This window comes from Cladophialophora psammophila (assembly GCF_000585535.1).
Source record: "Cladophialophora psammophila CBS 110553 chromosome Unknown aczJe-supercont1.8, whole genome shotgun sequence".
NCBI classification, from domain to species: domain Eukaryota; kingdom Fungi; phylum Ascomycota; class Eurotiomycetes; order Chaetothyriales; family Herpotrichiellaceae; genus Cladophialophora; species Cladophialophora psammophila.
In genome coordinates this window covers 684,021-703,415 of record NW_006912929.1, presented here as the reverse complement: position 1 = coordinate 703,415, position 19,395 = coordinate 684,021, and the positions used below count along the sequence as shown (strand labels likewise).

Here is a 19,395-nt window from a genome sequence, read left to right as displayed (position 1 = left end):
AAAGTTCAACATTCAGATTAGGTAAATGTGCGCCTTCGCCGTTTCTTTGATGATACAAGCAGCCGATGATCCCGAACAGCGTCGAAATGAGCGCACCGTCAAGCAGTTGAGGCAACTAAGGTGTAGAGATCGCATTTACTTGCACTCCTCGCGCAGCCAGCTGGTAGAATGTTAGCACAGGCAGAGAGACAAAGCCCTGGAGGCCGTCAAAGGAAACCAACGTGATCAGGTCGTTCCTGTCCTTGCCCTTCTTGAGACCTCCGAACGCCATCTTTGTGCCGGGGATGTATTTCTTGGGGTTCTCGAGGTATTCGAACTAGAGCGGGTCAGCCACGACGAGAACTACGAGAGGTGACAGTGATAAACTCACCAGAGAGGCCTCGTCCCACGTAATGCCCTTTTGCTTGTTCGCATCTGTGTATGAGAAGCCCTCAACGGAGCCAGTTTTGCGGCCAAACAGGCCATGCAGATTGGGGCCAATCTTGTTGCCTTCCGACTCGACGCACGAGTGGCACTGTGCGCATCTTGTCTTGAAGAGATTGGCTCCCTTCTTAGCGTCACCTGCAGGGAGCGATTGTGAGCTTTTGTTCTGCGCCTCTTCTGGATCGACCTTGTTTGCGGCCACCTTCGCAAAAGCTTTCTGTCCTTGCTAGGCCCAGGTCGCCTCAAGCTCGTCGAGCTCGTGGGGGAGAGAAGCCAAGTATGACCAAGCCATTGAATCAAGAATCTCAAGTCTGGGACATTGCGGACTATGGGTGTAGTAGTCTGTCGCGCTGCAATCGTACGATCATGGTATGATTGTAAGGACAGAGGCATTCCAGCTCGAGGCCGAGCCTGAAAAGCAGCGGTGGGAGGTCATGCGACTTGCAGAGAGACTGAGATGTGATACAAGAGGGCGACTTGTGACCAGTTGACAGGTGAAAGCAATAGGTGAAGCTGCTGCGAAGCTGTGAAGGCCACGGGAGAAAAGGATGCACTCACCCTCCTTGAACCCTTCGTCGCCTTTGGCCATGTTGACGAAACTGACTAGACGGACGGAAAGAGAGTATTGATATGAGAGCGACTGAGGGAGATCTTGGGAATAAAATAGCTTGGATGGGGTGTTGTAGGAGCAAAAGGTCCAAGATGTTGAGGTAGATGGAAAAAAGTCGAGAGAGAAGCAAGAAAAGAAAAAGGTGACGCCGATGAATGACGGACAGGGATCGATCGCATCCACCCACTGAGCCCACTAACAAGTACAAGTACCCAGTACTGTACGAGTAGTTTCTTCCGGGCGGCCACCTGCGAATCACGTTGGCGCCTTTGTCATCGGCATTTCTCGGGGATTCATTCCTGCAGGGCATGTAACAACGTAACAATCCGGAACAACCTGCCCTCCCTCCAGGCTTGCTCCGTGCCTGCGCCAATTTCACCTTGGTCGGGTTTTCATCTTTCCAATCTCTCTATTGCCTCTGCCTTCTGTCAAAAAGTCAAGTGCTAGATATGGAGGACATCCAAAGAGGTCTTTGTGACGCCTGCCATCCGAAGCCTAACGAGAGCTCTCCCTACGTCACCAGCTCCATCCCAGCGAGCAGCTACTCAGTCACTTAGTGCACAAGAAAAGACGAATACTATGACGTCGGCGTACGGCCCGGGAGAACGGCTGAGCTGATCACGTTGCGGAAAGAGCTCGGGTAGCAGGCAAGCAGGTCTACCATCGCCACAATACTCGGTACTACAAGCACTGTTGTGCATCCTATTACCCGATCGAGGCCCGATCTCGTTCGTCTAACCGGTGTCCCTGTAATAATCATCATGACAGACCTCGCAGCTATTACCAAGTACACTGGAACAGGAGCTGGTACCGCCAGATTGGGTAATGCCGAGCATGCATTCCCTCATATCTGCATCGATGCCCAGAATTCGTCAATGAGCTCGTGCCTCTTCACCGCGAGATCAAAGTCGCCGTACGGTCCTCCTGCTGCAAACGCTTCATACAGCCGACCAATGTTCTGACCCTGCGTTGGCAAGTCTGTCCATTCTTGTCCGCCTTCGTCCACGATAATGTCCTCCACCACGCCTTTCTCCGCATTGGAGAAGCGCATACTGGTCGCCTTGGCCATCTGTGGTCCAGCACTAGCAAATTCGACGGCCAGTTCGCCCTTGGTGCCATATATTCTCCACGTCGACCCCGGGTTGCCGATGAATCGGTCTCCGGCTCTCAGGTGGAAACTGAACACGGCAGACGGGTGTCTATCCAGGCGGCCCTGAAGAAGAATCTGGTCCGGCGTGTCCTTGTCGTAGAGTTCTTCCGACAAAGACCCGTCATATCTCATGACATGCATCTTGGGTCTCAGGTTGACAGCCATGGGCGTGTAGCTGCCCGGTTTCAGCTCTCCCACGGCATACAGGATTGAGTCGAGGACATGGCCGCCATATATGGTCAACAGGTTCCCACCGACTTTGCGATCCATGAAATAGTGATATCTGTCACTCGCTGCGTTGTTCTGCCAAACGTGAATCGCACCTTGGTAATTGACGCTGTGGATTTCTCCAAGTGCCCCTGTGTCGATGAGTGCTTTTACCTTCCTGACGCTAGGTGACATGCGACCTTGAAGGCCAATAATGGTCTTGACGTTCTTCTCTCGGGCGAGAGTGGCCATCTCCTTTGCCTCCTCCGTCGTTGCGGCGAGAGGCCATTCCACAAACACATTGCGTCCTGCTTTCAGAGCCGGCATGGCGACATTGTAATGTGTGTCGGCTCGCGTGGAGACGACGTACAAGTCCACATCAGGGTCGGCGGCGATCTGCTCGTAAGAGTCGTAGGCCTTTGTGGATTCGGGGAGATTGTGCGCCTTGATGGCGGCCTTTGTGGATTCCAAGGTCGAGTTGCACAACGCCACAATCTTGTAGTTTGGAGAGTTGGCCAGTCGAGGCAGATGTGCCAAAGTTGCCCATGCGCCGGGTTTGCTTGATAGCCCCACGATTCCTACTCGGATGGGAGCCATTATTAATATTCTATTCGATGCTGACTCTGTGGTGAGTGAACGGGCGGCGATTGCGACCTGAGGAAGTGGCAGTTCTACAAAACCCAGATGAAACGGACTGCAATGATGAGACCCAATGCGAGTTCTGCCTGGCAATCGAAAGCACCCAATTCTCTATACGTGGACAGGAGGGAAAGAGAGACGATAATAATTAGATTAATGAGAGTGATACAAAGTCATGGACCCTGTGGCACGAATTGATTGGCTTCATTACAAATCGCGCCCTACCTGTCTAACGGCGGGCTTTAACTTTACCATCGTTGCTTTTCCATATCTCGCTCGCTAGATAATAGTAACAGCGACCTGGCCATCCATCTTCACGTCGTGACTAGCCGGCTCGCTGTTTTTGCTCACCTTGCTCACCCTCAGCCCACCTCCTGCTTCCTGAGCGCTCAGGGAGCACCTCTGGAGTCCCTACCTACAGAAGGTTGGCTTCTAATAGTTGATTGAGAGTCACGAAATAGAACGGGGTTGCCGCAGGCAGACGAGTTGTCGGCAACATCACCTTCTTTGGATTACGGTTTAGGGGCATTGAAAATGAGTTGTCCAACTGGGTAACGTCTCCCCGGATATTCTCCCCCAAGGATCATTCGAAACTTCGACATCTTATTATATAGCGCTTGCAGGCATGAACATAGCACATCTAAAAGCTCAACGTATCAATGGGATGCAAGAGACGGAATTTTGGGGGAAATATATTACGAGATGTCTCTTTCACAGACTGGCGAGAGACGGCCAGCTTGCTAAATACGGCAAATCGAGGGCCATTTCCCCTGGTCAACAATGATTTCAGGTCTGCAAACGTTTTGTCGAACGCCCAATTTCTAGGTCATCGGAACAGTAGACGGGGAACTCACATACGCTGGGCCCCGCGGATTTGCTTACAGTGCACCAGTCTGGCTTCTGCTTGAGCTTCCTGAGTACTGGCCGGAGGGACTGGAACGATTGGACGCGCGTCTACCATCAATGCCTTCCGATATTTTTGGCAACTGTCCGTGAGAGAGAGAGAGAGAGAGAGACTGCTGCCACGCAACGTGGGATATTGAATGAAGACCAGTGCCTCTCTACCGCAGTCGCAAGACGCAAGGCAGCCCTTTGGAAAGGGGCCCCGCGGCTGGCTCGGGCTGGAGTTGGCCATGACGGGGCTCGGAATCGTTCTCGTCCTGCTGTGTAGGGAGTTTGACTTTGAGATTGTCTATGCTGAAGACGCGCTGCGGGCGGGGCCCCGAGCACGGCGTCCAGGGCGACAGGCGATATCAGATCATCGAGTTCGCAGCGAAGCCCGTGGGGCATATGCCGATGCGGGTACGGCAAAGAAAGATACAGTGCTTGTAGGCAGGGGCGGAGCGGAAGGGGACTGGGTACACGGGAAATCGACTAGATGAAAGTAGGTGAATGGTTCCACGGACATCTAGGACACGCACGGTCAACATACATACACGCTGGGACCGGCAAACACCCGAGTCCGACGCGAGAGCCATCTAAAAGGGGATTGAGAAAGGCTTGCAAAGACACTGCATTACATGACACTGCATTGCATTTACTGCCTTGTGTCTATCTACCCACGAGTGAAAAGTGTCTAAGATTAAAACAAATCAAGATTCTCCCATGGTGCCTCTACTCATAGATAAGGCCTCGTCTACGTGACCGGTTCTCGTAACCTGAAACTTTTTTGATCGTTCGTTCTGTTATCATCTGGAATCCTCGGGGTCCAAATTCCCCCATTTCACTCGCGTCACACATCTACATCTCTGGCTCTCGTTGAACCCGTTCATCATGATGGGATGGTGGGGTTGCCTGTCTCTTCTTTTTCCATGGTCGTCGGGCGAAGTCGTGTATGCTCACAGCTGAGCCTTTGGCTCGCGTATAGCCGCTACTAGTCAATGAGCCCCGTTCTGCTGCGTCGCCTTTTCGTCGATCTCGCAGAACGCTCTGAACGTGACCATCTCGTCGGCCGCGCTTTCAATGACCAACTCGGCGGTCGCGCCCACAAAGTACACCCAACCTTCCTTGAAATCCTCCGTCTTGGGGCCGACGCTGATCTTGCCCTCGCCGCTCGTACAAATGATGATGCTCGGGCCCGCGATGCCCTCAAAGGTAGCCTTTGCGCCGGGCTTCTTGAGCGCGGTGCGCACGACGCTGAATTCCTCAATTGGAGGATCGTAAAGCAAGGAGTCACTACCGGAGCTGTAAGCTCTGTCGTTGAGCGTGACGTAAGGGTAATCAACGGGCTGGAGGAGTTGTTGCTCAGGTGGATTGTGGTCGTAGGTCAAGATGTCGGTCAAGGTGTCGACGTCTTGGAATTTGGGAGTGAAGCCGGCGCGGATCACATTGTCGCTGCTCGCCATGCATTCGATGATGTCGCCGGAGATGTAAGCATGGATGTCGTCTGCCTTCAAGTACATGGCTTGTCCCGGGTTGAGTTTGACGTAGTTGAGGAAGAATAGCACGAAGAGGCCGATGTCTTCTGGGAACTGGCTGTTGCACCGCTGCACGAGTTCGCAGAGCTCTTCGGAGGTGTTGACACTGGGACCGGGAGAAATGGAGCCCTTTTTAGCGAGATCCAGGAGGTCGTGAGATTTTGCGGCAACATCTACCTTGGAGGACTTCATCAGCGAGCTGAAAGCTGCCTTGAGGCGCAATTTGGCATCGGCTAGGGATGGCGAGGGAGAATTCGCGATTTCTTCAAGAGCTTTGGCCTCGCTCTCGCCGACCAGTTCGCGCAGGGGTGGAATGGTTGCGAGGAAGTGGGCAATTTCTTTAAGGGGCCGGAATCCACAAAGGCCTTCAAATGGGGTGATGGCGAGTGTCATCTCGGGTTTGTGGTTGTCGTCTGGATAGTTCTTTGGATCTTTGGCGTGAAGCTTCTCGGCAAGCTTCTTGTTAGGATGGGCTTGAATGGACAATGCCTTGTTGATGGACAAGACTTTGAAGAGAAACGGAAGCTTCTTGTTGTATTTCTCGGTGATGTCGCTGCCCATCAATGCTTGGTTATCGGAGACAAGATCGAGCAGAGATCTCCCGGTGACGAGGTCTTTGGACGGTAGAGAAGGGTGTGTGCCCATCCATAGTTCGGCATATGGCTTGTCTTCTTGGATGGTGAAGTTGTCCGAGGGAGTTGCCGCAGCATATTTGGCGGCAGCCGAGTCCTTTCCTTTTTTGCCCCAGTCATAGCTATTGCAGCCTTGAGGAGGTCAATTTCATGGTGGCGAGACACAGGGTGACTTGTTGATACATACCGCATTGGAGACGAATTAAGGGGACCTGCATGATGGCTAATCCAACTGCAACGCCAGGGGTGTTTTTTTCTTCTTCTCCTTTTTTATTGTTGGCACTTGATGATCTTCTCTGAAAGGGTCTGAGATAGGAGGAAGGGTTAGTATGACTTGGAGACTCTACGTCTCGAGGGGAGAATATTTGTTGGAAGCAATATGGCGGTGAAAGAAGGCAAAAGTGGCTTGAGATCAGATCCACTGGATATTGAAGGAACGTGCTGAACGTGGTTGGTTGGTCTGATCGAGTTGGCCAGACTCGTGCAAGACTCGTGACAGTTGAGAAAGAAAGACCAAGTAGAACGTCAAATACTTCGCCGTACTCGCTGCGCTTTGGGCGTACATATGCGTGTCCGTATTGGCCACCCTCGCCTTCCCTGCGAACCAAGGATTCCTTCCGTCTCTCCACCAATCACGCGTCCAACCTCGTCTTCCATGTTCTTAACCACTGCAGTCTACGTGGTATATCTTGAAAAAATCGCACATTTAAACCCTCTGTTCATCTCTCGTTGTCCATATAGTCTACGAGTCCATTTGGTGTTTTCTATTTGATAAGTAGCTTTCATTGTCCAGTCACAAATACATCTCATCGTTTGCGCCTGCCGCTTGGTCTGCTCTTCAAGGAGCACGACGCCTCGTCATCCTTTTCAGCCCCTGCGATACTGTGGGCTCTCGTGAAGAGACGAGAGACATTCTCCTTCCCAGGCCATCACAGATATTTCTTGGTGACTATCACCACGATCTGGTGCAAACAACGTGTTTGATTCCGAGATGTCATCCCGCCCTCGAGGGGGTCGCGGAACGAGTGGCCGAGATGGGAAAGACACGGAACTTGAGAATGATATCCTCACTAGAGTCCTTGAGAGCCTGCGTAAGGCCAAGGACTACAATGACAAGTGCAAAAAGATCGGCCAAGATATCATGGCTCTGGAAGAAGAGATCAAAGGATCCGGAAGTAGGTTCACCTTTGGTCCTACTGTTACATGTTTCTCCCCTGTCTCTTCGTGGATCCAGGCCTAGCATCAGTGATTTCAGGGGGGGAAAAATGATCTATGAGTCCGTGTACAGACCTTGAGCGAGTGTCCAGAGTCCGCCGTCAAAGATTCTAGCTGTTGAGGTTTTGACTGACCGTCATGATATAGCCGGTACTCCTGAACAATATCGACGGCTTGACGCTCTTTACCGAGAAAATGTCCGATATGCGGACTTGGAGAAGAAGGTCCACGATGACGACGACATCATCAACAATCTTGCCATCCTAGCGACCATGAGATCCGGCGACGAACCCGCACCCCGGAACGGCCAACCCAAATCACGGAAGCAGCAGCGGCCTCCTGTTGATTCAGAAGCTGTTGACTCTCCCGGGCCCAGTCCGGGAGACGGTCGTCTAGAAATGATGAAACGGGTTAAGGGCACGTCTCAACGAAGTTCAAGCACAGCAAGCCAAAGCCGAGCTGCCTCAAATGCCAGGGACGACGGAGGTGAGACGCACAAGGGGCTCCAAGCGGAAAGGGCAGGCCAGTTTGTAGCTGGAGCAGAAGTCTTCTACAAATTTCCAAAGGACCAACAAGAGCAAGAAGAAGGCGTCGGTATTCATGGCATTATCAAGAAAGTGTGGCAGGACAAGAAGCCGTGAGTGGAAGCGTCACCTTTCAACAACAAGCCACTGATTTGATCCACAGGATACAATACGACGTAAGAGACCCAGAGGATGATCCCACCGGAAAGCAGACAGTGCGCAAGGCCACATTCAGAGACCTGGCACTCATCCCGCAGACAGCCCCTAGTACTCAACAGTTCTCGGTGGGAACGACGGTGTACGCCAAATATCCCGATACCGATACCTTCTACCGAGCTAAAGTCAAGAGCTTCCAGAAACCCAACTACAGCTTGAAATTCGACGAGGATGTACAGGAGATGCTCGTCGATGCACGGTTCGTCCTACCTTCCGGGTTGAAGTAGGGCTATCATTATGAAAAAGTTACGCGCGAGAACACATTTAGTGTGGAAGACGACGTGATCGATGATGACCCGGATGGGAATTTGGGGAGGACACGTGGTGAACGGAAGAAGATTTCGCTACTGATGAGCGGCAGCGGGAGCGGCAATTGACCCATGGATCAGAGTTGGCCTTTGCTGGCCAGGTAGGCAGCACCACTGTCTGCCTTGTCGTTAGTATCCGTAACTGTGTCGCGGGGACAGAATGTAGGAACACTTGACGGAGCACTGCAACGCTTTGGAGGAGGTGGACTTACCGGCCCAGACCTCGTAGACCTTGACTTTGCCTTCCTCGTCAAACTCGAGGACGTAGGTGAAGACTTCGTCCCACGACTGGCCGGTCTTGGTCCAGATGAACTTTGCTTCTCCACGCACAGACACCTTGGAGACCTGTGCATCGACAACGAAGTTACTGAAGCGCATATCTTCGTATTTCAGGGTAGAGGACAGGAGCCCAAAGTACTCTTCCAGGCCTTTGTGCCCGCGAAACTCGCGGCCCAAGAAGGGTGCCAGCTGGGGCAGGCCATGCTCCAGAGCAAGGACATCCTCTGCGCTCGCGAAGTGGCTGAAAATCTTGTCTGGAGCCTCTTTGTTGGCCAATGAGTTGCAAAACGCCTGGGCGGCCGCCAGGAGGGCGTCTCGATCTAGGGAGGGCATCTTTCTCGACCGATATACATTAGAGAGAGAAAGAGACAATGGAGAAAAAGGTGCTTACCCAATCCCATCTGCCGACTGACCAAGCAGACGGACGGCGACGGCTAATTGAGAAGAAGAAAGTGCGGAGGAGAGGCCGAGGCTTGAGGTTTGAGGTTTGAGGTTTGAGGCTTGGATTTCGTCAGCGTAGCGGTTCTTCTCCTTCTCTCCACTTCTATTACCTCGTACTCCATACATGACTTTGAGGTGCCGCCGGCATCCTCCTCTTTTCCCGACAGCCAGCATAAACTCAACTCCGATGGTCCTTTTCTCCGCCTGCTTGTATAGACTCGCCATGCTTCTCTCTTGAACATAGACAAAGACTGCTCTGCATATACATCCAACAGTCTTGCCAACCATGGCTCGCCCCACCGACGACCTTCCCTCACATGCTTCACCCGTCATATCGCCCGTCCCTCGGCCTTCATCCGCGTACTTGGGTGGCTGGTCCGATCTCGACGACAATGCTTCCCCTACGCCTGGGCTACCAAACAACTTGATATCCCCTGCATTCACTCCGCCTGCTACTCCAGGAGCCGGAACCCCTTCCCGCCATCTCCAGTCCGAGCCCAAGTCCATTCCCGTCGACACATCCGTCGACGACCCCTCAACAAAGCAACCCCGCTTGCTCGAGAGACTACCGCACGTAGAATGCCTGGTCCGGGCACGGATACCCACGACCTCGGGGGCCGAGATGTTTCTGCATTTATATCAGAATGATTCAGACAACAAGGAACACTTGGCGATTGTCTTCGGCAATAATATACGCAGTCGGAGTCTGGATGCCGAGATGCCCGGGGAAACGGAGATGGATCGCATGATTCGTGGCGCTTATGTCGGAAGATTGAGACCAGGCCGAACGAGTTCGAGAATCGATGCTCCTGAGCAGAGTAAGAGGCCACTCAACAAGCGGCACAGGAGTGGCTCGGCGTTGAAGAACGTGACGACGGTGCCAGAGGACGGTGTTGCCGAGACTGCACCATCAGAGGGCGCTGTTAAGGCCACGGGCACTTCTCAAGATGTTCAAAACTTGGAGTCGCCCCATCATCCCATCGCTAGCCTGGGTGGTGTCCTCGAGAACATACAACTGATCACCCATTCACTCGGTAAACCACCTCTCGTCCGAATCCACTCAGAATGCTATACAGGCGAAACAGCCTGGTCCGCTCGCTGCGACTGTGGCGAACAGCTCGACGAGGCCGCCCGATTAATGTCCCTGCCAGGCTCTACCGGCGGTGTCATAGTTTATCTCCGCCAAGAGGGACGAGGAATTGGTCTCGCGTCGAAACTCAAGGCGTACAATCTGCAGGATTTGGGGAATGACACAGTTGAAGCAAATTTATTGCTCAGACATCCGGCCGATGCCAGAACTTACGGACTTGCTACTGCAATTCTGCAAGATCTCGGACTTGGCACCGACAGTGATGCGCAAAAACCCGAGGCAGAGAGAGGCATCAGGCTTCTCACCAACAACCCGGATAAAGTGCGAGCTGTTGAAGGGCCCAGTAAGGAGGTAAGAGTCAAGGAAAGGGTACCCATGATCCCTCTTGCATGGAGGACGGCTGGCGCAAAGGGTGTCAGAGGCGCGGAGATTGAGAAATATCTCGAGACCAAGATTGGGAGAATGGGACATATGATTCACGAAGAGTACTAGGAAAAACGGGCGGTACAAGAATTGCGAACCGAGAACAAGGTCGGAAATTCTTGTGCAGACAAAGTCGAATGGAAACCATCGCCGGGAACTTTGGAGCCTCTGCGGGTCACTCAGCCACCGACTTTGACCCACGGCAATGCGTGAGAGCGAGAAGTGTCTCAAGGGAAACCATTCCTGGAAACATGTTATTCAGGCTCTGGGCTTCGATGTTGACCTGGGGAAGAAGGCAAGGCAGAAACCAAGCACGAACTGGGCCAAGATCCTCCAGGGCTGAGAGAAAACTTCGTCCAAAACGATTCCGACGACTCACTCCTATATAGAGCTGGCAGGAATCGCGACACGCTCAGGCCAGATCTGAGAGCATGGTTGTCCTTGGCTTGGCTTTCTGGGCTCCTCCCTCGAAAGCAACCCACCAAAGTCAGCCCCCAGCAGAGGATCAGAAAAGACCGGAGATATGACGATGATTTTGCAATACCATCAGATCCAGGAGATCCAACACAGCCGCCGCCGCCGCCGCCGCAGCCTCCATTCCTATGATGAGGATGAGGAGTGATGGATCGCGGCGCCTGAACGGAGTTGGAGTTATTCTCCGGATGCTCCATACCATATCCCAACCTGAACCGTACAGGGAAGTCTCATGGCGATCTGGATCGATGATGTACATATTGACCGACTTGCATCCTCGTACAAAGAGCATACAGCTAAGAAGGAAGACGGGCGGACATGTACCTACCGACACATCCGCAAACCTACATACATACACTCCGAGCTAGTATATATACATCCATCTACGAATATACATCCATCTATAGCTAAGATAGACGGAGCAGATGTAGTAAAGCAGTATACCAAGATAGTGTACATGCATTCAATCCGCGGATTTTTCAGCGCCGGGAATGACATGCCATTACATAGAACGGCAGTGGGAGTGGGAGAGGCACAAGGCCATCTCCATATCTATGCATACTCCGGGCTTGTATTGACATCCGTACCTCCATATCCTCTCGTGGAGTCTGGGGTCATGGGCCGGGGTTTTCAGTCCACCTCCACCAGCCCCAGCCCTATCCATCTGGCTGGCGGGCGCTAGTCTTGTGATATCCATTCAGGCACGATCAGAGTCAGGCCCATAGTTCTGCTCTTGCCGTTGCCCTTGCGAATATAACGAGCAGCAAAGCCGCATTATGCCAATAACTCTGATCTGCTATACATACAAGTGGAAGGAGAGAAAAGCCTCCAGGGGTTACCCCCCGTACCCCGTACTCTACAGTCGATGAGATCACCAGATGCCCAGCCACAACTTCCTCTTTCGCTTCTGCTGCTGCTGCTGCTGCTGCTGCTGTTGGGGTTCGTGGTCCTGCGACTCCTGGCCTCGCAGCTGTTGCTGTTGCTGTTGCTGAAGAGCATCCTCGAGAGTCAGGCCTCCGGCTTGGGCTTCGGCCTCGGCGCGCACGACGGCGTCCACTCCCTTCTCCTTGACCAGCTTCATCCGCTCGCCTTGCTCCGTCTCCATCTTCCGCGCGAACTCGTCCACGTCCTCCAGCCCGCCATTCCCGGGCACGCCCCCGAGCGCAACCACGTCGCGGCCCGTGAGAACCATCTCCCTGCCTCCCTTTTCCCTCTCCTTGGCCGTCAAGCCGTCGTCCCACGGCACCAGACCCCGCACGTCGATGCCCTGATCCTCTTCCGCGTTGAGATCCTCCAGGCCGTGGGCGCGGCGGTAGAGCCTGCGTTTCTGGGCGTCGAGGATCTTCTGCTGCCGCGATTCGTTCGTCTTGGCCGTCTCGTAGTCGACGTGGAGTCGGAGCACGGATAGGGTTTCCCGGATGTAGTTTATGGGGTGGAGCGGAAACGAGGATACGGGAGGCACCAGATGCGCGTAGGGCGACGTGCGCATGAATGACTGGGTGAAGGTGATGCAGGCGAGAATCGTGAGCGTGCCCTATCGGTGACGAAAAGCATATAAGTAAGTTGACAGCCTCCCATCTAATTGTATCTGGAGACTTCTCGACCTTTGGTTTTGTCGTTCGTTGAACATCCAGCCAGAGAACAGCAAGAGAAACAGTTCGAACTCACCATCGTGATCCAAAGATGAATCCACCGATCCGTCAAGAACCAATGCATAAAAGAGCCCTTGTTGGGGAACATGTGCGGGTAGGACTTGGTCTTCTGCCTCTCCTTCTCCTCCGACGTCGTTCCCTGGTTATACGCCGCGGGCGGGCGCCGGGGACGGTTTAATCGCGCGGGATGTGAGGGCGGGCGAAATTTGTCTGGCTGCTCGAGGACGATGGGTTTGCCGCCGCCTTCCGTCGAGGCTGCACGGCGCACGATGAGAGGTGGCTGGAGTCGAGCACGGTGATACTGGTTGCGCAGGGTGTTGCGGAGGCATTGACGGCACATTGAGAGAGAAGACATTGTGTGGTTGGCGTTCATCAGACTCTTGGAGGGATTCACCCTTTGCAGATTGTTCATCGTAACAAGACACTGAAAAGCAAAACTCAGATCATGGGAAAAAGGGCAGTTGTTGTCAAGTACCCAGCAGCTAAGCTTAAGTGAATATGGAGGTCTCCAAACGGGGCTTGGCAGAAAGAGATAAATAGCTTTGCAGGACAAATACGGAGGAGTACATATAAGCCAAAGTCAATCCCCCGAATACCGGGCACAAGACAGCTCGCCAGCAATACCTCTTAACTCTCTCTAACCATGTTGTGCAAAAGGTGGGAACACAGCAATTCACATATCCATTCCATTGATACTCTGGAGGTCATATGTCTCGGGAACCCAGGAATCAGCACCTCTTCCTATGCCAACCACTAAGTCCAACCGTCCCGCAATTCTCTAAACCTTTAATCCCAATATCGCTCCCTCTCATCTTGTCCATACATATGATGGCAGTAGTACCTATGTAGCTGTACAGTTCTCTCTTTGGAGCACAGTTAACAAATGAAAATTCTGTCGCTGTCTCAACCGACAATGCCAAAATATCACTGGCAAAACCCAAAAAATGCAGCCCATACAAAAAGAAAGACTTCTCTTCCTGGCTAACTCTGATGACACCTTCAAAAAGGAACGCAACCCAATGCCACGGCGACACTGGCACAGTCAAGCCGGCCAGTTCGCCAACTGCAAAGAATCGAAAAAGACCATTATATATGGACATTCTTCTTGAAACACTCCCAGACCGTAGTGGCCAGTTCTTCGTGCATCGGAATTCCAAAAAAAAAGCCTTCAATATTACCGCGCGTGAATCTGCCTGCGTACGATGCACACACTTTCTCTTTTCGTACAGGATATCAAGTAACAGTATATCGTTGTAAGGTATTCAGAACAGAAACTTTTCTTATCTGAACGAGCGTGGTAGGTCTGCAAAGAAACCATCATCATCATTTATCGGAACATCTGTCCGGCTGCGAAAATGCTGTTGGCAGCCGCAGATGCCCATTCATTCTCCTCATATGGCGGCGTAGGCCAGTGAGAAGGCGCATGTTCATACTCGGTTCGTTTCTTGGTGATATTTAATGGCTCAGCTTGAGGTCCAGCATCGGAACTAAACTGAACTCCATTCCTCTTGGCGGACGGGGAAGGCGTAAGGTAGGCGCCGTGCAGCGCTGGGTTGCTCGGTAACTGCGGTAAGGACTGTCGGTTATAATCCTTCTGTGCCAGCGCAGTTCGCTGCGATTGGTCTTTCGGATAGTTGGTTTGGTCGAGGCGCCGCACCGCCCGATGCGCGGACCGAAGAGCTTCATCCAACAACTCGTCAGCTTCTTCAGGAGTCTCGTACTGGTTGATTTGTATAGGCCGACGTGTCCGATTGTTTGTGGGAGCAGGAGTCTGTGTGAGATTCTCGCTTGATCTGCTGCCCTGTGATCTTGGGACTGAGTGTGTCCGTTTCAATGTTCCAGAATTGGATATGACCTCGGTGGATGATTTTCTCTGTACAGAGTCTGGTTCGGCACGATCAAGGCTGTAACGGACATTCTGTAGTATTTTGTCAAGATCTGAGAAGTCATTATTCCCTTCGGGGATGACGCTGTCGACCATGAGCGAAGATCTGTTCGACCACGGCACATTGGCGGCATTGGCCTCGACATCATCGCCGTTAGGGGAAGCCAATCCGTGTCTGCCAGAAAATCGTCTTGCACGTTTCCGCAGGTGTGAGAAGAAGCTCTCTTTATGTCCACTCGGTGGGGACACGAGTCCACTGTTTGCATTCAAAGCTCGTTCGGCTTCCTGACGATGGATTTCGGCATAATGATTGCCGTTTGAATTGACTGATAGCTGCCGACCGATTTTCTTCGACTTCTCCTCGACTGGTTTAGAGTTGGGCTTCGACTCTGGCTGCGATGTAAATGCGGTACTTGCTTGGGCCGTAACAGCGTTAGGTAGAGGAGAGATAGGACGGATTGAGGGCAGGATGGGCATTGGTGCAGCACCAGTCGAACTCGTCCCATTGGTCCACGTCGCACGTTTACTCGCTTGAGGTCGAAGTCTGCTGACCAAACCCTCAGATTCTTGCTGTGCAACCTTGGGTTCTGAGTTGTGCTGGGGCACGACGGGTGCGCTCTCTCGAGCAATAAGCGACCTTCGGAACCAGGAAGATTTTGATGTGACAGTCGGTGTTTCGGCCGCGTCCTTTGACCTGAAACTCAAGTCCGAGTGTTTCCGGCCCAACAGGCGTGACGAGGACTTGGGTCGAAGAGGATCAACGGCGTCAACAAAGAACTCGTGCTCCATGGCTTGCTTGGATGTTGGGCGATTTTTTGGATCCCACATCAGACACCAGGTCACGAAGTTGCTAAACGCCAATGGCCATTGAGGAGGCTGTAGGATGGTTTCCATAGCATGGGGTGCCATCTGTGAAGAGTTAGCAAAATTACCACGCTTCAGTGTTGGGGGTCGAATCACCTTTGGGAAAGAGAAGCACAGCTTCTGGGCCAATTTCGTTCCCTCTCTCCATTCACCGCCCCCGACCCGGGTACCGGTCTTGGTATACCAGTTCCCTGGGCTACCCATGACTTCACAAATCCGCCAAACCTGGTCTACCTCGTTGCCTCCTGGAAATAAGGGCTTGAGCGTAGCCACTTCAACCGCCATCGCCCCGATGGCCCAGATATCCACGGGAGCTGAGTACTCGCCAGCTCGCAGTAACACTTCCGGCGCTCGATACCATCGAGTTGAGACGTATGTAGTGTAGGGCAACTTGGAGTGGGTCTCTCGAGCCAAGCCAAAATCGGCAATTTTGATGGAATAAGTTGGCGGTGTAGCAGGCGGAGTGACCAAAGATGAATATCTGCTGAAAGCTGACTGTGAATCGTGAGGTGCTGAAGTGGAGACAAGGATATTCTCTGGTTTGATGTCTCGGTGAAAGAAATTGTGAGCGTGGATGTGGTCAAGACCCGAAAGAATCTGGTATAGAATACTCTTGACGCTTTTGGCGTCCATGCATTTGTGTTCCCGGGATTTCATCAACTGATATAGGTTGCCGTCCATGTACTCCATGCAGATATGGAGCTTCTTGCTGAAAGGATCCAAGAAGATGTCCAACGCGGGCACCAAGTGAGCATGGGACGGCAGCGTCCGTAAAAATATGACCTCGCGGAGTTCTAGACATGGTGCGAAGGAGTCGAAGGTCTTCTTCATGGTTTTGATAGCAACCTAGAGGAAGTCAGTCGGAGGGGCTATTCACGCAAGACCATCTTGGAGGTAATAATACCATCGAATTCCGGCGAGCCACACTGGCACCGCTCGCTCTTACTCTTGCCAAAGCAACGCTACCAAAACTTCCATCTCCAATCTCCTTGATCACTTCGAACCTATCTTCTAGCGCAGCCAAGGCATATGAATTAGGCCTTTGGCCATACTCCGTGACAGCCATAGTTGTCGACTGGGTTTGTCGGGACAGCGCGGGCTCTTCCTCGGTCGCTTTCTCCTTTGTCGTCGTTGGATTTGCGGGACAAGTATATCTTATTCAGGCTCCCCTGCGCCCATGGATAGGTTCTCCGAGACCTTTAACACGTCATTTCTCGGTCGTTTCGTCTGTTCCGTACATGTGTTTCAGAAGCATAGAATTGAAGAGGGGGCGGAAGGTGTCGTTTGGCTTGGTCGTGCAGTCGCTCGATGCTCGTCAAGTTGCACTCACGCCCGCTCGGTGCTGAGCAGGAGGGTAAATGATGATCGAGCTCGAGCTTCAAGAAGATGATGCTCAGGATCAAAGGGCCCAGGACCTAATTCGAAATCGCTCGAGGGAACTAAGGAGCTAGCTAGAGAATGGTCGATTGGCGGATGCGACCCGCAAGGGGCGTTGGGAAAGTGGATAGACAGGTCTTCCCCTTTCTTAATTGACACGGAGGGGGGTGGGTGGTCACAGCCCAGTATCAAAGGAGGGCCAGTCGAGGTGACAGATTGTAATTCGGTCGTGTTTTCGTGTTGTCGATGTGCTCAGACAATTAGCTGGTGAGGCGGGAGGCGCGTCTTGCGTGTCGGAACGGCAAAGGGGGCTGGGAGGAAGGGAGAGGCACGGAGGTCGATGGCGTTGATGCCCGTCCGCCCAGCGAGCTCCCACCACGGTTTATGTGACCAACTGGGATGGAAAATTGCGCTGACAGAGCCCAAATTTTCCGTGTTTTTCTGACATTGGAGCAGGGCAAAGGCAGACGAGAGTTGTGTGATTACAAGTATTCTTGTGTGAGATGGACTGGAGGGAGTGATTGTTTTCCTACGAAAAGGGAGGGACAAAATAGTGACAGCGGGTGACAAGCGAAACGAGATGGTACTGGCACCACTGGCGCGGTGTCAGCACGAATGCGATGCGAGGCTTCAAGGTTTGGAGAGTGAGGCCCATCCGGCATTCTGGCATCTGGGGGGGTGGCGGCCCTAGGGAGGTAGCTTAAAACAGGTCAAGCCTAGTGCCTACCTACGGTAGGTAAGTAGGGAGCCCTTGGTGCTAGCACCGCCTAGGCCAGTAGGCCAGGAGCCACAGGGGATAGCTTGACGGAGTCCCTGGATGGCTGGTGACTATCCCAGGGTTTGTGCCTGAAAAAACCGTCGCTAGCTGCTCGGAGGGGCCTGATGCCTCCCAACTCCGACCTGTGGCGGACTCCCTGTCCCCTCTTCTCAGCCTCCGGGATCCGTTCCTGGGCGCCAGCGTCCAAACGACCTGACACCCGACACCCAGAGGCCAACTGAAGGCCACGACGGGGCGCGGATACCGGATCTCATTGTCCATTCAGCATTCGTCTTTTTTTCCATTCCTCTCCGGCGAGCTAGTCGGTTTGCAAGGGTGCGCCCGTAATAAATAAAATACTTAAATCCCTCCTGAAAATCGTCCAGCAGAGAAGGCATTAACCTTCTCATCAACAGTGACAGTGTGAGTAGTCTGGACGGCGTAGGTTCCCACGTGTGCAGTGTCTGTACGAGGTACTGTAAAGTACCGGACATTTTCTTGCGCTTCGCTTTCTCCCAAAGCCCACTTTCATACACACCGCTCTTCAATTACTTCTACGGTGAGAGATGATGGGAAGCAAAGCCCCCCCGTAAGTGTACCGCATCGAAGTGGCGAGTGGTGAGTTCCTCACTGCTCCTTATTGTACCTACCTATGGGATTATTATCGTCAGCTTGGAAGCAGCCGGGAAAAGAATAAATTCCCGCCTGGTGTTTGAAGGCGGAGAGGAGACAAGCATTGGTGTCTCATCCCGTCCAAAACGTCCTAAGTGTTTCGCTTGGTTGTCAGGGTATGTATTGGCTGGCACCTTTACCCACTGCGACATCCCGAAATCGAGTCGCTTCAATTCTGACTCTCATTGCGGCTTGTTTGCAGTTGATGTTTCTGATGGAGGTCTACATGTTCGTCGCTGCAGATGATCGAGGAGTGGGAAGTCCCGAGTTGTCGTGGCAAAAGTGGGGAGGGGTGTCGAAGGGGGTGAGTCTGGATCCGGCTTCAGCACTGGAAAACAGGTGTACCTACCCAGTACATAGCCATATGATCAGCAGCTGCTAGTACATAGGCGTTGCTATCACGGTGTATCCTTTGTAACCTGTCTCTTGCCGCCGCTAACATGTTTTCCTCGACTCCTTGCCACAGAGACTGACAAGTACCTGCAGCAACAGCATCAACAGGGCAACCAACGCGAAGATGCCAGGGAAGAGACCGTCAGTCGAGTGCCACGTTTCTTTGGGAAGCCGACCGTGGCAACCCAAGCAGCCAACTCACACACCCCTTGGCCTAAAATCGTCGTGACCAGTGGTTCCTGATTCTAGGGTAGCAGGATGGTTCCAAAAACAGGTTTAGGCGCGCACCTGTCCCTGGATATAGCATGTCCCGACTCGCCGTACTTGATCCTTGAACCAGGACCGGGGCGTTGTTGGTGCCGACCAACGGTGCCGATCAAATCTCGACCTTGCCATCGATTGGCTTGGTCTCTGCTCGTTTTCGGTAGCATGGAGCTAGGATCCAAAACCTCTCAGAGGCACTCTCCGATCCTACTTACCCTGTCTGCCTAGCTTCTTCGATTTGGAACAAATGTGATGGTGATGGAATCATGATGGAGTCGCAGACGCGCAGCCAAAACTTTCATCTCCAGCGCCAGTGCTCCCCGCGAGAAGCTAATCAAGGGGACCACATCTTTGATGTTCTGGAATCAGGAGAGTCGAAACTTTTGTAATATGTACTTGCGTGTCAAGCTGATCATCAGCCTTTTGCCCTTTCCAGACGAAATTAGAAAGGGACAGCGGGTACCCTTAGGTAGATTGATTGAC

General features: G+C 52.8%; 8 protein-coding genes across 8 annotated transcripts; 2 read left to right on the top strand and 6 right to left on the bottom strand.

The window, feature by feature from the left end:
• Nucleotides 1–115: 115 nt before the first annotated feature.
• A1O5_05889 (cytochrome c) lies at nt 116–1,012 on the bottom strand (the record flags this gene model as incomplete). The annotated part of the gene is made up of 3 exons (XM_007746486.1): nt 116–316; nt 371–645; nt 982–1,012. The coding sequence occupies 3 exons, from the start codon at nt 1,010–1,012 to the stop codon at nt 116–118; spliced, it is 507 nt and encodes a 168-aa protein (XP_007744676.1).
• An 865-nt stretch (nt 1,013–1,877) lies between these two features.
• Nucleotides 1,878–2,987, bottom strand: A1O5_05888 (uncharacterized protein; the record flags this gene model as incomplete). Its single annotated transcript, XM_007746485.1, has 1 exon — nt 1,878–2,987. The coding sequence occupies one exon, from the start codon at nt 2,985–2,987 to the stop codon at nt 1,878–1,880; it is 1,110 nt and encodes a 369-aa protein (XP_007744675.1).
• A 1,919-nt stretch (nt 2,988–4,906) lies between these two features.
• On the bottom strand, nt 4,907–6,296 carry A1O5_05887 (mannose-6-phosphate isomerase; the record flags this gene model as incomplete). The annotated part of the gene is made up of 2 exons (XM_007746484.1): nt 4,907–6,210; nt 6,266–6,296. The coding sequence occupies 2 exons, from the start codon at nt 6,294–6,296 to the stop codon at nt 4,907–4,909; spliced, it is 1,335 nt and encodes a 444-aa protein (XP_007744674.1).
• Nucleotides 6,297–7,069: 773 nt separating this feature from the next.
• A1O5_05886 (uncharacterized protein) lies at nt 7,070–8,260 on the top strand (the record flags this gene model as incomplete). The annotated part of the gene is made up of 3 exons (XM_007746483.1): nt 7,070–7,253; nt 7,441–7,930; nt 7,981–8,260. The coding sequence occupies 3 exons, from the start codon at nt 7,070–7,072 to the stop codon at nt 8,258–8,260; spliced, it is 954 nt and encodes a 317-aa protein (XP_007744673.1).
• A 158-nt stretch (nt 8,261–8,418) lies between these two features.
• Nucleotides 8,419–8,953, bottom strand: A1O5_05885 (uncharacterized protein; the record flags this gene model as incomplete). The annotated part of the gene is made up of 2 exons (XM_007746482.1): nt 8,419–8,459; nt 8,554–8,953. 2 exons carry the CDS (start codon nt 8,951–8,953, stop codon nt 8,419–8,421), a joined length of 441 nt encoding a protein of 146 aa, XP_007744672.1.
• A 394-nt stretch (nt 8,954–9,347) lies between these two features.
• A1O5_05884 (GTP cyclohydrolase II) lies at nt 9,348–10,643 on the top strand (the record flags this gene model as incomplete). Its single annotated transcript, XM_007746481.1, has 1 exon — nt 9,348–10,643. One exon carries the CDS (start codon nt 9,348–9,350, stop codon nt 10,641–10,643), a length of 1,296 nt encoding a protein of 431 aa, XP_007744671.1.
• A 1,276-nt stretch (nt 10,644–11,919) lies between these two features.
• On the bottom strand, nt 11,920–13,055 carry A1O5_05883 (uncharacterized protein; the record flags this gene model as incomplete). The annotated part of the gene is made up of 2 exons (XM_007746480.1): nt 11,920–12,582; nt 12,717–13,055. 2 exons carry the CDS (start codon nt 13,053–13,055, stop codon nt 11,920–11,922), a joined length of 1,002 nt encoding a protein of 333 aa, XP_007744670.1.
• A 972-nt stretch (nt 13,056–14,027) lies between these two features.
• On the bottom strand, nt 14,028–16,515 carry A1O5_05882 (CMGC/RCK/MAK protein kinase; the record flags this gene model as incomplete). Its single annotated transcript, XM_007746479.1, has 3 exons — nt 14,028–15,494; nt 15,546–16,295; nt 16,354–16,515. The coding sequence occupies 3 exons, from the start codon at nt 16,513–16,515 to the stop codon at nt 14,028–14,030; spliced, it is 2,379 nt and encodes a 792-aa protein (XP_007744669.1).
• Nucleotides 16,516–19,395: the final 2,880 nt, after the last annotated feature.